At 44.4% G+C, this 19,295-nt stretch overlaps 1 protein-coding gene across 1 annotated transcript in view; it reads left to right on the forward strand.

Annotated features, from left to right (window-relative positions):
- LOC122817306 (serine/threonine-protein kinase SMG1-like) overlaps positions 1 to 19,295 on the forward strand; it is a gene marked incomplete in the record, with an annotated part of 2,898,779 nt that overhangs the window by 613,479 nt on the left and 2,266,005 nt on the right. The window contains 1 exon segment of the mRNA XM_044090530.1: positions 7,186 to 7,304. Within this exon segment, the coding sequence (XP_043946465.1) occupies positions 7,186 to 7,304 (119 nt within the window).

Raw genomic sequence — 19,295 nt, forward strand, 5'->3', positions numbered from 1 at the left:
AAACTGGGATTACCTCTATTTCCTACTTGTGAGCTCCTATAAGCTGGTGTAGCCTTCTCTTCTGTCAAGGCACTTCTCCAGTTGCTGCATGGTTGCGTCTTGATCTCAATTCCAGAAAGCAATAGAGGACCAAGTAGTTTATCACTGGTGTCCTTCATTTGATTCCACCTAGGAAGACATTTCCCATTCTCTGGATCTTGGCCATCTTTTTAATCTGTGGCTTCAGCAACTCTGAAAATGTTCTTCGTCTTCCATTGCTGCAGTCCTGACTATTGGGTATAGTCCGCGTCCCAGTCGGCCCGAATACCAGAGTATAAGGCTGACGTCGGTCAGGGCGCATTAGACTGACGTCAGTACGTCAGGGTACTAATGCGCATGACCGACGTCATATCCTCAGTCTTTTTTGCCGCATGGTCCGATGCAGAAGCAATTTTGCGAGTGCAGGTTGGCGTACTGAAATATTTCCGAAACCGGAGTTTCAGACCGAAACAGAGTTGGCTAAGTACCCGTTGGGGAACATTTTGGTTTTTCTTGCCTCAGTATTTTACCGATGTCAGAAAAAGTGAATAACTGTATTTCTTGTGGGAAACAGATACCTCATAGGGATTATCATACCTTGTGTATACCTTGTTTAGGGCCTGAGCACGGCGTTGTTGGTTGCGCTCTTGTGCTAGGTTTAACAAACGCACTATTAAGAGGAGGTTAGACTGTGCCAGGTTAGTGTTTGGGAAGCGTTGCAATTATAAAATGCCGCCGGATGCTTCCTCCAAGAAGCGCAAGGATAAAACAGTGAAGCCTAGGGTTGAGGAACCGGCAGTCCCGGACGTCGGTTCTTTGGAAGGCTCAGTGGAGCCGGAGGTTTTGCCAGGAGTTTCCATGGAGTCCCAGGCAGAAACTATACTCTTACAGGATGTACCTTCTCAGGAGGTAGGCCAGGCTGAGGGGGCTTCTCAGGTGACTGTTATTCCCTCTCTTCCCAAGGTAGTTAGGGCCTCTCCTTCTGTTGCCAAACCTTCTATGAGAGGTAGGCCTACTTCAGCTTCAGTGGGGCTTCTCCTACCATTTCAGGTTCTGTACCTAAGAAACATATGCTTAAGATGGCAGAAGATTTGATTACTATGATTAGGGGTTCTATGCCCCCTGATAAGAGGCCTAGGGTGGAATCTGAGTTTGAGAGTTTTGAACAGTGTTCTGAGGCTTCAGAATCTTCTGTGGAAGATTTGCAGGAGTATCCTACCTATTCTGATTCTGATGTGGATGATTCCACTCCTACAGCGTCTCCACCTGAGGATTTCTCATTTTCAGAGACTTTGCATTCCATGAGGGAGCACTTTAAATGGGAAGGCCAGGATTACTCTGACTCCAGGAAAAGGCTTAGGAGTTCTTGTTTTACCCCAGCATAGGCCTTTAGCTATTCCTCCTGTGTTGAATGTGGTGGAAGATGTTTTTGCAGAGGCTTCCTGAACCCTGACTCTTTGCCTCCTGCTCCTGTTAAGCCTGATAGGTATTATAGGGTGCCCAAGCTCATAAATATTTGTTTAAGAGTCCTAGGGGACCCAGAAACTATTTCCCAGGGGCCTAAGGGTGTAAAAGCTTCTGTGGTTAAAAATCCTGTCCCCACTGATAAAGAGGGGCTTTGGATAGGTGGGGAAAGAAAGTGTATACTTCTTCCACTCTAGCCATGAGAGCTTTGAATTGTCAGTTTCACATGTTAAAATATCAGAATTACCTTCTTTCACAATTGAAATCTAAGGTGGTTGCTTTGGCGGAAGGGTGAGTGTAAAAGAGTTGCTGGATTTGGTTCATGTGTCCGAACAAGTGGGTAAGCATTCTTTGCAATGTGGTTTTGATGCTGTACAGGCCTCCTCGAGGGTGGCTGCTACCAGCTCTGTTCTTCAGGCATGCCTGGTTGAAGGATCAGAATTTAGCTGAGCATGTTAAGACAAGGATTTTGGATGCTCCTTTACAGTCTGATGTGTTGTTTGGTTCACCTGTGGAAGCTGTTTTAAAGAAAATGGAGGACAAAGCTAAGTCTATGCAAACTGTTAAAGATTTTTGCAGGTGCAGCCGTTTAGTAGAAATTGGCCTGCTAAGGGGTGGACATATCCTGCTTATGATTCTCAGTCTAGGGGTAGGTCTAGACGTGGTAGGGGCAGGGCTCAAAGTTCTTAGGCCTAGAACAGGGAGTTCACCTGCTCAGACTTCTGGTGAGGGCAGGGGTCAGTCCTTTCGTAAACAGACTCAATGACCTGTTTCTTCAGCTGCCAGCAGATTCACGTCTGGCAGCTCCTTTGGAGGGAAGACTGTCTCTTTTCAAAGAAAATTGGGATTTAATTACTCAAGACAAATGGGTGTTGGATATCATTCACCACGGTTACAGATTTTATTTCCATACAATGCCCCTTTCAAAGGCATGCCAGACGTTCCTCCTCTACAAAGAAAAGAGGCTCACAAGCAAGTTTTACAGTTACTTCACATAGGGGCCATTCAGCCAGTCCCTGTGTCAGAGAGGGGCCTAGGATTTTATTCTCGCCTGTTCCTGGTACCAAATAAGGGGAACACGTGGAGACCAATTTTATCTCTCCTCAACACGTTTTGGACATTCCCAAGTTCAAGATGTTGACGTTACAACAGCTTTTACCTCTGCTGGGCAAAGATCACTGGATGGTAACTTTAGATCTCAAGGAAGCTTACCTTCATGTGCCTATAAGGCTAAGTTGCAGAAAGTATCTGCGTTTCGAGCTGGAAATTCTCATTATCAGTTCTCTGCATTGCCCTTTGGCTTATCTACTGCAGAGTATTCACAAAGGTTCTGGCTCCAGTGATAGCTTACTTCAGGCTTCAAGGAATTCAAATCTATCCTTACTTGAACGACTGCCTGATTCTGGCTCAAGAAAAGGAAGACCTTCTACAGCATCTGGAATATGTTATAGCAGTGCTAAGATGCCTAGGGTATTCTGTGAACGAAATAAAGTCCAGTCTAGTACCCTCTCAAGACATGTGCTTTCTGGGTGTAAGACTGAATACAGCAGCGCAGATGGCCTTTTTAACCCCGGACAAACAAAAGAGTCTGTCACTTTACTTCCATCAACTATCTCATCAGTCCGTGCTGACTGCAAGGACAGTCCTTCAAGCATTAGGGTTCATGGCATCTTGTATTCTGGTGCTTCCCAATGCCAAACTGCATATGAGGAAGCTACAATGGTATCTCAAAATGTATGGACACAGCACTGCCAGGATTTGGACACTGTCATTCAAATAATACCTTGCATTCAAAAGGAATTTTTGTGGTGGGCTCAGGAATGTCACCTAAACAAGGGACTCTCTGTGACCCGGCCAGAGGCAAGTCAGATTCTAACGACAGATGCCTCGGACATTGCTTGGGGAGCTCAGCTAAATGGAAAGTGGATACAAGACAAGTGGCCTGCCAGACTACAGCATCTACATATCAACATGAAGGAGATGTTAGCAGTCCAGTTTGCATTAATGGCTTTCAAGGAGTTACTTCTTCCAGGGCAGGTGTTGATTCTAACAGACAACACAACTGTCATGTGGTACATCAACAAGCAAGGGGGAACACATTCTTATCCTCTATGCAAGCAAGCAATGATTTTATGGGAGACTGCGCTTGCAACTAACTCTTCAGGCAAGGTTTCTGCCAGGAGCACAGAACTCCTTAGCAGATGTGTTAAGCAGACAAATCATGGATCCCCACGAGTGGAAACTGGATCTTCATGTATTTCAGAAACTGACAGTGTCATGGGGAACTCCAGACATAGATCTGTTCGCTTCTCCACTAAACCACCAGCTGCCAAAGTATTGCACAAAGGGGTTTCATCACACAGCTTGGAAAGTGGATGCTCTGTCTTTCAGTTGGAAAAACCTTCATGTGTATGCCTTTCCACCTTTACCGCTTCTTCCAAAGGTACTATTAAAGGTCAGACAAGACAGGCCAAGGATGATTTTGATAGCTCCAGATTGGCCTCGGCAACACTGGTACCCACTTCTACGGAGTCTGGTAAAGAAGCCTCCATGGCCTTTACCTCTGATTCCTCATCTGTTATCTCAGAAGGACGGTCATCTGCTCAATGTCAAGCTTCAATCTCTTCATCTCACAGCCTGGCATATTCTGTGTTGAAACACAGCAGGTCTCAACTTCCTCAACAAGTTTTAAATGTGATTATGGAAGCTAGAAGGCCTAATACTAGGAGAGTGTAAAATGGAAGAGATTTTTATTTTGGAGTACAGCAAAGAATTTGGAGATTTCAGAGCCTAATTTGAGTGTGGCTCTTCAATATCTTACTGAATTATTGGACAAAGGTTTGTCCTTCTTCCATAAAGATTCATGCTGCAGCAATTTCAGCTCACTATGATTGTGACCCACCTTTGTTTTATCCTTTGTTCAAGCAGTTTCTTAGAGGGGCAAAGAATATAAGACCCCCGAGCTCCTACTCCTGCTTGGGATCTCAATTTTGTGTTGGAAAAACTTACTCTACAACCTTTTGAGCCTGCAGCTACTGCTGAATTGAAATATTTGTCATGGAAGACTGCTTTTCTGTTGGCTATTACTTCTGCAAGAAGGGTGTCTGAGTTGCAGGCCCTTATGGCAGTAGAGCCCTTTTGATTTTCCATAAGGACAGGGTATCATTACGTACTAATCCTTCCTTTATGCCTAAGGTGGTTTCTAGTGTGGCTTTAAACCAAACTATTCATTTGCCTACGTTTTTGCAGATCCTCAAAATAAAGGGGAAAAGATTTTGCACACTTTAGATGTACACAGGCAATTGCGTTATTATTTGAGCAGGACTAAGAATTTTAGGCAGTCTCAGCAGTTACTTGTTTCTTTTGCTTTGAGTTCACAGGGCAAGCCTGTGTCAAAACAAACTATTTCTAGGTGGATTGGCTTTTGCATTGCATTTTGTTATTCCCATCATGGCAAGGAGATTCCAGCTGGGATTAGGCCTCATTCCACTAGGGCTACTGCCACTTCAACAGCATTTCTAAGGGGTGGCAACTAAGGATATTCTGGAAGCAGCTACTTGGAGTTCAGTGCATACTTTCTCTAGGCATTATCACCTTCCTATATACTCTAAGACTAGGGCTGGTTTTGCCACAGCTGTTTTACAAGGCATGTTGTCAGCTCCTGCTGCTTTATAATTTGCCAGCCTCCCTTACCTCTGCTTTGGGATTCTACCAATAGTCAGGACTGCAGCAATGGAAGACGAAGAACATAGTACAGTTTGTACCTACCATAAATGTAGATGTTCGAGGATTCCATTGCTGCAGTCCAATTTACCTCCCTCCTTCCCCTCTGTGTTTAGGGGTGGTTGTGTAGGTGAGTTTACATGCTTATATTTTATATATATATATATATTGTTGTATATATTATACATGTTTTTGGTGCAGGTTGTTTTGGGACTTGTCTTTTGGGTCTTCTGACATCTGGGGCAAGAAAAGACTGAGGATATGACGCCGGTCATGCGATTAGTATCTAATGCGCCCTGACCGACGCCAGCCTTATACTCTGGGGCCGACTGGGACGCGGACTATACCCAATAGTCAGGACTGCAGCAATGGAATCCTCGAACATCTACATTTATGGTAGGTACAAAACTGTACTTTTTGTATGAGGAAAGCCATTTTGCTAGTACCCCTTGCCTCTGCCAGAAGGGTCTCTGAGCGTCACTTCTCTCGGGGTTAACCCTTCATGCCCAAAGTGGTTAATGAGCTATCTCTCATTCAGGCTTTTGATTTGCCTGCTTTATTAGCCCTCAGAACTGTGATGAAAGACCCTTGTACTCCTTGGGTGTGCACAGACCCTGGATTCTGTTTGGTTAATAGTAGAGAACAACCAACCAACCTTTTTGGTTCCTTCCAAGAAGAAAAGTTGGGCAACCTGGTCTACAAGTAGACAGTTGCTAATTGGATTTCAAAATCCATTTCTTTTTTTGTTTCTAATATAACGTCAAGTCCTTAACTTCTGTTAAGGCTCACTCATTAGAACAGTCTCTGGGACTTTCTTCAAGGATATTAATTTTAGGACTATTCTAGAAGCAACCACATGGTCCTCTGTTAATACTTTTTTTTGCAGAGTTCATGCTTCTAGAGCTAGAATGTCCTTTGCTAGGTCTATGCCTTCACAATTGGTGGACAGCTCCCCATCTTGGGTTCATCCACCCTTTTTTGTACGTCTACTCTTTCTATTTGAGCTATGGGAATCACCCATCCATATTGAAGTACTGCAGCAGTGATTCAAGGAAGTGCCATAGTACAGTTGTCAGATCTTAATATAACAGATGTCCTTTCTTAGGTCAGTGCTGCTGTATTCCAAACTGTTAGATTATCTCTCAGAAGAACCTGTGTATTTGGCCGGGTTACCAAAGCCAAAACCTTTTGTACGTCCAGTATTTGACCCAAGTCCGTGGGTGTAAGGACACATTAATGAACATTATCATAAAACATCAGACGATGTTTGATCTGTTGCAGTATTGCATCCCACCCTCCTTTACCCTTTCAAATGTTTAGCCTTTTTTCTTTTGACTGAGGGGGGGGGCATCAGTTTCCAGCTCCCCTCCTCTTTGCTAACCTTACTTTCATTTTATACGTTCTCAGGTGTCTCCAGGTATCCTTGCTCAGGTGGTCTGTACCATTACGCCCATAGGCTTGGGTCATGTCAGATGTATGACCACGTGGAAGATTTTAGCTTTGTCAGATGGACATCAGATAACCTCTGAGATAACCCTGTCAGTACTCTAATACTGCAGCAGTGATAAGTAGGATATCTACTGTTACGGTTGTTTCTTACACAACTGTACTATTCATGATTTTCCAATTAATCTTTTGACATTTAGCTTAGTATAGTTTGTAATGAAATATCCAGTGCAGCAATGAAGGCATCCGCAGTTTTCAGTATCATGAGTTTCCATCTGTTCTTTGGCAGTGCAGGCTGATGAGAATTTCACACCTTTCAAATACTGTGAATACTAATATTCACACTTTTGCTGAGTTTGTGTGACCCACACCACATGAGCTATAGCACAGACATTAATTTGTTGGTTTGTGGGAATTAAAAATGGTCAGTTTGTAACATTTAGGTACAGAGTGAGTGGAGTAGACACCTGATAAGTTCTGCAAGTTAATTTAATTTTTTTCCTGTTCTGACAGTTTTTTTTTTTGTCTTTGTAGGAAGCTGTTGATTGCATGGGCTTTAGAAGTAGCCCATTTAATGAAGAAATCTGAAACTTACATGCCGTTGTTTGCACTCCCATCTTTTAACAAGTTTTGTAAAGGGCTGCTTTTAAATGGTAAGTTTTTTGTTTTTGAAAGTGTTGTGCTTGTAGTACTCGTCAATAATTAGTCTGTTCTTGTGAAGGGTGTGGAATTGTTTACCTTGTGGTATCTTCCAATAGTTTGTCATTTTCTGTAGTTTCTACATTTGTCGGAGGCTCTAAAAAATCTGCCTAAGCAGCAGAGACCTCCAAAGCAGACACCCAAGCAACCACTACCCCAAAACAAAACGCATACAACACATAGCTCACAAAGACAGTGTGCCGAACAGTCACAGCCCTTAAGGCTAAACAACACACCTGATACACTTGTAAAAGATCACTGTATCGTCAGGCACACTGACGTCCCGCTCACCAGTCTGGACAAGGAGAAGGTCACGGTGAGCTGCCTGTCGGGCGCTAGGATCCGCCACATAACAAGCACTTGGGTCACTCCAAGGCAAGTACAAATATGACTCAGTCATTGTCCATGCTGGTGTAAATGACCTGAGACATACCTCCCTGGACTACATGAAAAGAGACATGGAGGAGCTCTCTGAGCATGTAGCCCAGGCTGGTATGACCCTGACCTTGAGAAGCATCTTACCCTCACCAAGAATGATGCCACAATATGAAGACAAGATGATCAATTTCACCAATTGTCTTAAGTATTGGTGTCATTCAAAGGGGATCCAATGCCTGTCAGCCTGGGATGACATGCTCGACAAGCCACGATGCTTCACTAGGGATGGCTTGCATCTGTCACCCCTGGGCTTTCAGATATTGGCAAAGGCTCTTGCTACCCCCATAGTGCCTTTTTTAGGCAAGGCTCGAAAGGCAAACCCACCTCCATAGGTATCACAAGGGATAAGAAACTGAGTAATGCTACTCAACGCCATTTAAACCTCAAGATGCACGCACTCGAAACTTTCCTTAGCATGGAGAACATTGATATCTGTGCAGTAACAGAAACCTGGTTCAAGGCTCCCGAGAGCACCCCAACACTACCAGGTTATACCTCATACCATGCTTTTCAGCCCCAAAACTTGGACCGAACCACAAAAGGAGGGGGAGTATCAATATTAGTCAAAGATACCCACACCTCCAGGTTGGTGGCACAGCACGAAGCATCAGAGACTATCCATGTGCAACTAACAGTGGGTAAAACTGCCTTCCAGTTTATAGCCTGCTATAGACCACCCTCCCAAACCCAGGGACCCCACTCGGCCTTCCTGAGAACACTGGAAAATATGAAGGTCTCTCCAGCCACCATTATATTGGGCGACTTCAACTACCCAAACATAGACTGGGAGCATTACTCTAGCTCCAACACCCTAGCCCAAAGATTCCTAGAATTTATAAACTCAAATGCTATGGAACAACTTGTTACCACTCCCACAAGAGGGGAAAACATACTGGACCTGATCATCACCAACATGCTATGCTCCAGACCAGAAGTGTATCCCTCATTGGTAAGATCAGACCATAAACTAATCTCACTAGATATTCACATCCTGACTCCACCCCCTGCCCTGAAAACCACAGTGAAACTTCTCTAATGCAAATTTCACACTCCTCAAAACCGAGGTGGAATCCTTCAAAGCCCCCGGGCCTGTGGAAAATACGGCCCAGACCGCGGAATCCTTTATAAACACATTCTATGAACACCTTCAGGAATGCATGGATCATGCAATCCCAAATAAAACCGAGTCCCAATCCTCCAAAGGCAGACGTCCTGTCTGGTGGACTCCCGCCATAAACTATACAATAGAAGGAGGAAGCTACTACATGACAGAGCAAAATCCCAAAAAGGGAAGGCATCTCTGATCAGTATTAGCAAAAAACTACGGGCACTCATAAAATCGTCTAAGGCCAGCTTCGAGAGAAAAATTGCACAGGACACTAAGGATAATCACAAGGTTTTCTTTAGTTATGTTAGGAACCTGGGTGGGAATTCCCAGATATGCTCAGAATTGGTCCAAAATGACAAAAAATACACCGAACCCACAGACATTGCCAACATCCTAGCTGACAGGTTCAGCGCACCCCACCCTCCACCCCCCACCAAAAGGGCAAATATCTATCCCAGCAGAGTGCTGCCCTCCTGACATCTCAGATGCTCAGGTAAGAGCTGCCCTCTCCAAAGCAAAAAACACGGCATCAATGGGACCAGATGGTGTCCCGGGCTGCATCCTACATGAACTCCAAGAAGAGCTAAACCCAAACATAAAACTACTGTTCAATCTCAGCCCTACTACAGGATATGTACCCAAAGAGTGGCGTACAGCAACAGTGGTCCCCCTCCACAAAGGTGGTGCCTCAACGGATCCTGGAAACTATTGCCCCATAAGCCTGACTAGCTTGGTCTGCAAAGCTATGGAAAGGATCATCATGGACCTCATAAATAAAGATATTAGGGACCTACAGAAACTGGATCCTACCCAGTTTGGCTTTAAGGGCAGATCCTGCCTCTTAAACCTGGTTGATTTCTTTGAAACAGTCACTAAGGCCATTGACGAGGGGAAGGTGGTCCACACAGCCTACCTGGACCTTGCAAAAGCCTTCGATACAATACCTCACTCGGGCATTATAGATAAGCTCACCAGCTTAAATATAAACCCCTATGTCACTAGATGGGTTGCAAACTGGCTCAGGGACAGAACCCACATGGTTAGAATTGCTGGAGCCATGTCAGACTCCAAACGAGTTACAAGTGACGTCCCAAAAGGTTCAGTCCTGGGACCTCTCTTGTTCGGTATATATTTCTTGGAGGTACAGGCCAACACGGAAGGACTGTGGCTGACCAAGTTTGCAGATGACTGCAAATCGGGTGCCATAATTGACACTCCAGCCGACACAAGCATCCTCCAAAAGGGCCTCATAGAAACAGACAATTGGTGCCAGAGCCATGGCCTCAAGCTAAATGCCAAAAAGTGTATAGTCATCCCCTTTGGCAAAAACAGTGCCCACAAATTACCACATAGGTGGTAATCCATTAAGTACAGAAGAAGTAATTAGGGACCTGGGGACCCAAGTTGACAGCAATTTCTCATTTGACAACCACGTGGCCAAAGTGGTTAGAAAAATATTTTATATAGCCCACCTAATCATGAAGGGATTTACATCTAGATCAGGGGATGTCATCGTGCCTATTTACTCATCCCTCATCAGGCCCATAATTGAGTACAATGCCCCTTTTGGGATGTACCTTACCAGACACCTGCAGCAACTGGAAAGACCCCAAAAGTACCTCACCAAGAGGATCAAAGGGCTCAAACAGATGCCATATACTGCCCTGTTAAAGAAACTCCATCTCTACTCAGTGGCATACTATCTGCTCATAGTTGATCTGTGCCCTGACGTATAAAGCCATGTCCAACCCGGAATTAATGGACATGCTGCACCTCAGAAAATCCAAATCCCATCGAGCTAGGTGCCCGAGAGACTTGAACCTCAGCACTAAAATAAATAGGACATGCTGGAGGGACAGATTCATAACCCAGAGGCTCCCTTCACTCGAATAAAATCCCAGTCCAGGTTAGGCAGAGTCCCTCATTTCCTCTCTTCAAGAGGAATCTTGATGAGTGCATGGGAGATCGTAGGTTTACCCCGGGTATCACTTCTGTGTCACTGTTAGACAGAGGCACAGTATACTAACCTCGAAAAGGGCATAGCAAAATTATTTTAAAATGGGTGGCGTAAGCCAAACGCACTCTGGCTAGGCTTATAAATGCCCTAGGGGCAGATAGCCTAGTATGAAACTATGAACCTATGTCATAATGTGCCAGTCACGGATGCATGTTAATGTGAGATACTAGGAGAGCATGTCTAGTCCATGAGCCTTGCCAGTTCTTTGCCTGCCACACGTTTGTCTTGATGCATGTTTTGTAAAAGGTCTGTTTAGTTCCTAATGCAGTGCAGCCTTCAAAACATTTGCCGTGTCCCTATGTAAACTGAGGTCTGGGCTGCCACTTCATGCTTGACTTGTAACTTTGATAGGTGCTGTTGATTCAGCTTGTTCATGTGCAGACACCTGACAAACTTCTAGCCTCTCCTTTCGGGAGTATTGATACCCATTGCCTAGTTTGGTGGAAGGATTTTGTGTGCAGCCTAAGGTCTTTCCATAGTACCATCCCTAGCCAGAGTAATGAAGGGCATGCGTTTGTTCCAAAATGATAATGCTCATGAAGCCTTCCATGGGATAGCTTCTAGACAGTGTTCCTCTACTTCCACCCAATTAAAAAATACTCTACAGTGAGTATACTCTACAGTGAGTATTTTGTAAAAATAAACTTTGTAACTTTGTATCCTCCTCCTTTTGGGGAGTTAAGGATGTTGTATGTACTGTATTAAACACCCTGACTCTGCTGCTTTAATGACCTGAAAGAGAGTTCTGCTAACTTCTAGCAGAATGGAAAAAGCATCTTTACCATGCATTCACAGTCTGACTTGTGCGTGATTTGCTTTGCCCATCATAAGACACCTGAGCCAGAGATCCCATCTCTTTACTGCTAAAAAAGAATTCCAAAACATGTTATGGTTTGTAGTCTCTTCCCACTGAAGTGCTTCTGTAGATATACGTAGGTGCTGAGCCATCACATGGTTTTGCCCTCGCCACTGGGAGTCAAGTTGTTATCGAGGACAACCCCTGGCAGTCGGAAAATGTCATGCATGACTACTGTCTAGTACTAGCTGCAGGGAAAGGGGTAGCTTTTTGAGAATGGTAAGTGTAGCAAGTTTATTGTATTTTGGGAGTATCCTTAATTTTCCTGCTGTCATGAAGTTGTAAAACCTGAGAGTTCTTGCCTTCTCTGCTTAGATAAGCTAAAGCTTCTTGGGATGTTTGGGGACGTAGCAGTTAGTGTGTAGCTCATGTTCTTCGTGTTTCACTGTTGCAGTCATTACATTTGGGTAATCTGCTGGCAGGTTGCCCTCAGTCGGCCTGAATTCCAAAGTCTTGGGTCCTGCGTTGTTTGCTTTCTTCTCTTCCATGACATTTGGTCATCAGGGGTATAAAACATGCAGCTGACTCCATTTTCTCCTGTCTTTCTTGCTGCACGGTGCCCAAATTAGAAGCATTTTGCAAGTGCCGGTCGGCCGACTTCTGAAATATTCCAGTTTGAGTTTCAGAACCAAAGTCATCACTAAAGCTAAGTACCCCATTGGGGAAACTTTTTTTCTTGCCTTTTACCAATGTCAGAAAAAGTTAATTGTAGTACTTGTGGGAAGCAAATACCTCATAAGGATTTCCATTTATACTGTATTCCTTGCCTAGGCCCTGATCACAACGTACCTTGCTGTCGGTTTTGTGCTAGATTTAACCAACCCACTTAAGTGTCAGTATATTTTTGCATCGAAGCACTTTGGATACAGATTTAACTACCCAGAAATGTCGTCGGATAGCAATCTAACTACCGGAGTTCATAAAAACCGCAAAGAAAAGGACAGAGAAAGGCAGTCGAGATCCAAAACCGATGACTAAGCTTCTCCTAAGCCAGTCGCCGGTACTCCGTGAGGTGCCTTTGCAGCCCCTGATACCCGCTACCTTCAAGTCGCAGGCCTCTACCAACACCCATGAGGAGTCCGGCATGCCGCTAGATACTCAAGGTATTGGACCAACAGATGTATCTCCTTCGGATGGGTCTGGAGCTACTGAGCAGGCACCCGGCTTCTGAGGGTGTATTCAGACCTCAACATTTGAACATCAAACGGACAACTGCAAAACCAAAGACAAAAGCAACTTCTAAACCTAAAATAAAACACTCATGAGCCACGTGCACAGGCCTCTATGCCTAAAAAACAGATTATCAAAATGGCTGAAGACCTTATTACCTTGATCAGAGGTACCCATCCCCCTCCAGATAGGAGGCCTAGGCAAGACACTGATTATAAATCTTCAGATCAGGTTTCTATTTCTTCTGATTCCTCTCTTCATCAGGACTTTTATACCTAGGATTTTGATGCTGAGGAGTCTATTCCATCTGCATCTCCTGAGGATTATTCATTTGGAGAAACCTTGCATACTTTGAGGGAGCATTTTCACTGGGAGAGTCAAGACTTCTCAGAATCGAAAAAAGAGGCTCAGGGATTTCCTTCTCCCTCAGCACAAGCCTTTAGCCATTCCCCCTGTTTTAGACATTGTGGATGATGTGTTTTCGGAGTAAAGCTTGACCCTGACTCCTTACCTCCGGCTCCCAGTAAGCCTGACAGATATTACAGAGTCCCCAATTCACATAAATTTTTATTTAGAAACCCTGCTGCTGATCCTGAAACTATTTCACAGGGTCCAAAGGGAGTTAAGGCCTCAACAGCAAAAAAAACCCTACCTCCTCTGACAAAGATTCTAGGGCACTGGACAGATGGGGGAAAAAAGGTTTATACATCTGCAACCTTGGCAACCAGGGCCTTAAATTGTCAATTTCATATGCTTATGTACCAACAACATGTTATGGGATTGCTGAAACAGAAAATGTTTATTTCAGAATGTGCAGGAAGTAAAGAATTGCAGGAATTATTGCATGCAGCTGAACAAGTTGGAAAGCATATTTTGCAATGTGGTTTTGATTCTTTAGAGGCCTCCCGCAGGGCCGCATTTACTGGATCTGTGATTAGGAGGCATGCCTGGTTAAAGGAACAATCTGCCTTATGTTAAAACTAAATTGCTAGATGCACCTTTACAGCATGATTCTCTGTTTGGTATTAAGGCAAAAGAGGTTTTAAAGAAAGTGGAAGACAAAGCTAAGTCTATGCAAACTGTTAAAGATTTCTTACAAGTGCAGCCACCAAGATTCAGTAGACACTGGCCTACAAAAAAATTGGTCCTTTCCTGTGTCAGACAGAGCTCAAAGGGGCAAATCCAGACGCCCTAAGGGTTCCAGGTACCAGGCTCAAGACTCGTACAGGTCAAAGCAATGGGGCGCATCTACCTCCAAATCTGGAGATAAAGCGCAAACCTACAGAAAGCAATCCCAATGACTTCTCTCTGCCTACACCAAGCACTTATCTTTTGGCAGTACCCATAGGGGGAAAATTAGCACTTTTTGCTCAGAACTGGCAGTTAATAACCCAGGGCAAGTGGATACTAAACATTGTATCACAGGGATACAGGTTCCATTTCCACACTCTGCCAATGTCAAATGGTTGGCCAGATCTGCCAAAAAATCAATGGGCAGAGGCACAGAAACAGGTTACATCCCTCATGGATATGGGTGCCATTCAGACAGTACCAGAACAGGAAAAAGGACAAGGTTTTTATTCAAGGCTGTTCTTGGTACCCAGAAAGGACAAGGCCTGGTGGCCAATACTGGATTTATCGATTTTTTGAACTCATACCTGGACATTCTAAAATTCAAAATGCTCACTTTGCAGCAGCTTCTGCCCATTCCTGGCAAGAATGCTTGGCTGGTAACTTTAGACCAAAGGAGGCATACCTGCATGTCCCAATAAGATAATCATGCAGAAGGTACCTCAGATTCAAGGCTGGCTTAATGCATTACCAATTTTCTGCACTGCCCTTTGGCTTATCTACTGCACCCAGGGTCTTCACAAAGTGCCTGGCACCAGTAATTGCATTTTGCAGACAAAGTATTCAAATATATCCTTACTAGGATGACTGTCTCATTCAAGCAGAGAACAAGGAAACTCTTCTACAACACCTGGCATTTGTGAAAAGGCTTCTAACATGCCTAGGGTACACAAACAAAAATAAATCACAACTGGTACCCTCTCAAAAGATAACATTCCTGGGTGCAAGCTTGAATACAACTGCCCAGATGGCTTACCTCACGCCAGACAAAGGCACCTGACTACTTACTTCAAACTGATGGCAACAAAAACACAGTCTTCTGCAAGACAAATTCTGCAGGCTCTGGACTTCATGGCATCCTGCATCCTACTAATTCCATATGCAAGACTGCATATGAGGAAACTTCAATGGTACCTAAAAAGTTTGAGTCAACATTCACACTGTCTGGAAACAATGATTCCTCTCATTCCATGCCTGCAACAGGAGTTTCTGTGGTGGGCAAAGGCCTGTCACCAAAACATGGGACGGCCCTTCACTCTACCCCATGCCAGCCAAACCTTACCAGACACATCCGATTATGCCTGGGGGGCCCACATGGCCGGAAGATGCATTCAGGGCATATGGGCACCAAATCAAATGCATCTACATATCAACCAGAAAGAGATGCTAGCTGTTCAAAGCACCCTAACAGCCTTCAAGGACTTCATCCAGGACAACTACTGATAAAGACTGATAACACCACAGTCATGTGGTATATAAACAAGCAAGGGGGCACACACACTCATACCCCGTTTGCAGATTAGCCTTGGCACTGTGGGATACAGCTTTGACCTTCCAAATACATCTTCAAGCTCAATTCCTGCCAGGAAAACAAAACACTCTGGCAGATGACTTAAGCAGAAACCTTATGGATCCTCACGAGTGGAAACTAAATCCACAAGTCTTCAGCATGATAACAGAGAAATGGGGGAGCCCAGACATAGATCTATTTGCCTCTCCTTAAAATTGTCAACTACAAAGATTCTGTACAAGAACTTATCACAGGCAAGCATGGAAAGTGGACGCCCTCTCCTTCAGTTGGAAAAACCTTTCAGTTTATGCCTTTCTTCCCCTGCCTCTTCTACCCAAGGTCCTCCTAAAAGTCAGACAAGAGAAGCCAAAGATGATATTAATTGCCCCGGACTGGCCCTGCCAATACTGGTACACAATCCTAAGGAACTTGTCTCAATACCCAGCCTGAACCTTGACTCAAACCACAACTACTGTCCAGCAAAACCATCAGATCCTGCGCAATCAACTACAGACTCTGAACCTGGCAACATGGCTAATCCTGTAATCATAACAAACAACACCTCTCAGTAAAGCTGTGATGGATGTCATTTTGGAAACCAGAAGGCCTAGTACTAGAAAATCTTATGCTGACAAATGGAAGAGATTCTGTGCTTGGAATCAAGCGCAAGGAACTGATACAGCAGAACCACACATTCTTCAGATTTTACAATACTTAACTGAGATGCTTGACAAAGGCTCATCTTTCTCATCAATCAAAATACATGCCTCTGCCATTTCGGCTCATTACAATACAGAGCCACACCAATCTTTTCTCATCCTTTACTAAAGCAGTATCTTAGAGGAGCCAAACATTCAAGGCCTCCTAGATCATCACAATTACCTGCATGGGACCTCAGTTATGTGTTGGAAAAGCTCACCCTGCCTCCATTTGAACCAACTGCTGCCGCTGATATAAAGTTCTTATGAGACAGCTTGCTACTAGCAATTACTTCAAGAAGAGTTTCAGAGCTACAGACCCTCATGGCTGTAGAGCCTTTTATTATAGTTTACCCAGACAGGGTGTCTGAGGACAAATCCTACTTTCATGCCTAAGGTAGTTTCCAGTGTGGCTCTTAACCAAACAATTCATTTGCCAACTTTTTATCCAAATCCGCAGAACAAAGGAGAGAGAATTCTGCATTCCTTGGACTTGCACAGCTAATATTCTACTTGAGCAGGACTAAAGCTCTAAGAAAAAGTGAGCAATTACTAGTGTCACATGCTGCATGATCCGAAGGAAAGGCCATTTCAAAGCAGACAATTTTAAAGTGGCTAAACCATTGCATCCGATGTTCGTGTTTCACTGTTGCAGTCATTACACTTGGGTTATTTTGCTGGCAGGCTACATGCAGTCTGCCTTAATTCCAAAGTCCTGGTCCGGCGTCTGTTGCTGTCGTCTCTTCCCTGACGTCAATGCGCCAGGGGTATAAAAGATGCAGCAGACGCCAGTTTCTTCAGTCTTTCTTGCCGAGCGGTGCCCGAAGCAAAAGCAGTTCGCAAGTGACAGTCGGCCGACTCCTGAGATTTTTGAAATCTAATTTCAAATCCGAAGTCTTCAATAAAGCTAAGTACCCCGTTGCGGAAACTTTTTTCTTGCTCCAGACCGATGTCAGAAAAAGTTAACAATTGTATTTCTTGTGGGAAGCAAATACCTCATAAGGATTTCCACTCTTACTGTATTCCTTGCCTAGGCCCTGACCATAACGTTGCTAGTTGTCGGTTTTGTGCTAGATTTAGCCAACGCACTATTAAGCGTTGGTACGATTTTGCTTTTCATTATTTTGGCCGGAGGTTCAACTACATAATGCCGTCGGAACAACCGACTACCAGAATTCATAAAAAACGCAAGGATAAAGACAAGTTCATGCATCCGAGGTCCAAAACCGACTAAGCCTTTTCTAGGCTCAGTGAGGCATTTTCGCAGCCCCTGACTCCCACTACCTCAGAGCCATAGGCTGCCTCCGACTCCCACGTGGAGACAGCTAGGCCTCTGGATACTCAAGGTATTGGCCCTTTGGAAATTAATCCCTCAGATGGGTCCAGAGCCGTTGAGCAGGCATCGGCTTCTGAGGGTGTCTTCAGACCTACACAACTTTATATAAAGCCTACTTCAGCATCCAGGACAAAGTCTAAAACAGTTTTAAAGGCAAGGAAACCAGTACAGCATTCTCCAGGACAGACTTCTATGCCTAAGAAACAGATGCTGAAAATGGCCGAAGACCTAATTACTTTGATCAGGGGTTCCCATCCCCCTCCTGATAAGAGGCCTAGCCAAGACACTGAATACGATTCCTCTGATCAGGTTTCCATTTCCTCTGATTCCTCTTCTGATCAGGGATATTCTGTTCTGCCCTATGAGGATTCTGATGCTGAAGATTCTATTTCTTCAGCTTCTCCTCCTGAGGACTATTCTTTTGGGGAAACCCTGCATACCATGAGGGAGCATTTCCATTGGGAGAGCCAGGATTATTCCGAGTCTAAGAAAAGACTTGGAGACTTTCTTTTACTTCTTCAGCACAGACCTCTTGCAATTCCCCTTGTTCTAGACATAGTAGGTGTCTTTTCAGAGTCCGGCCTGTCTCCAGACTCTTTACCTCCTGCCCCTGTTAAGCCGGACAGATACTACAGGGTTCCAGACTCCCATACATTTCTTTACAAAAACCCTGCTGCTGACCCAGAAACCATCTCACAGGGTCCCAAAGTGGTCAAGGCTGCTTCTGTCAAAAACCCTGTCCCCTCAGATAGAGATTCTAGGGCTGTGGACAGATGGGGGGGGGGGGAGTTTACACTTCTGCTACCTTGGTTGTAAGGACTTTAAATTGTCAGTTTCATATGCTCAAAATATCAGCAATACTTAATGTCTTTGTTAAAACAAAAAAATGTTGACAAATTCTGAATGTTCTGAGAACAAAGATTTGCAGGATTTATTGCATGCAGCTGAACAAGTGGGAAAGCATACTTTGCAGTGTGGTTTTGATTCACTGGAGGCCTCGTGCACGGCCACTGTTACAGGTTCTGTTATTAGGGTGCATGCTTGGTTAAAGGAACAGAATCTGCCTGATCATGTAAAAGCAAAATTTTTGGATGCTCCATTACAGCATGATACTTTGTTTGGTGTTAAGGCAGAGGAGGTGTTAAAATGGAGGATAAGGCAAAATCTATGCAGACAGTAAAGGATTTCTTACAGGTACAGCCACCCAGATTTAGCGGGAACTGGCCCTGTAAGAATTGGTCCTTTCCAGTGTCAGACAGACCACAGAGGCAGAATCAGATGCCCTAGAGGCAGGCAACAGCCCCAGGGCTCATACAGGCCCAAACAATGGGGGCTTCTACCTCCAAAAGCGGAGAAGACAAAAATCACAGCCTTACAGAAAACAGTCCCAATGACTTCCCTCTGCCAGTGCCAAGCACTTATTTTTTGGCAGCACCCTTAGGGGGAAAGCTAGCACTTTATTCACAAAACTGGCACAAGATCACCCAGGACAAATGGGTCTTAAATATAGTCTCTCAGGGCTAGACGTTCCACTTTCACACCCTTCCAAAGGCAAAAGGTATGCCAGACCTGCCATGCAATCAATGGCAAGAGGCACAAAAACAAGTTTTATCTCTCATGGACATGGGGGGGCTATTCATCCAGTGCCACAACAAGAGCAGGGACAAGGATTTTATCAAGA

Source organism: Protopterus annectens, chromosome 12.part0 (genome assembly GCF_019279795.1).
Source record: "Protopterus annectens isolate FY-2018-M chromosome 12.part0, PAN1.0, whole genome shotgun sequence".
In the NCBI taxonomy this organism is placed as follows: Eukaryota; Metazoa; Chordata; order Ceratodontiformes; family Protopteridae; genus Protopterus; species Protopterus annectens.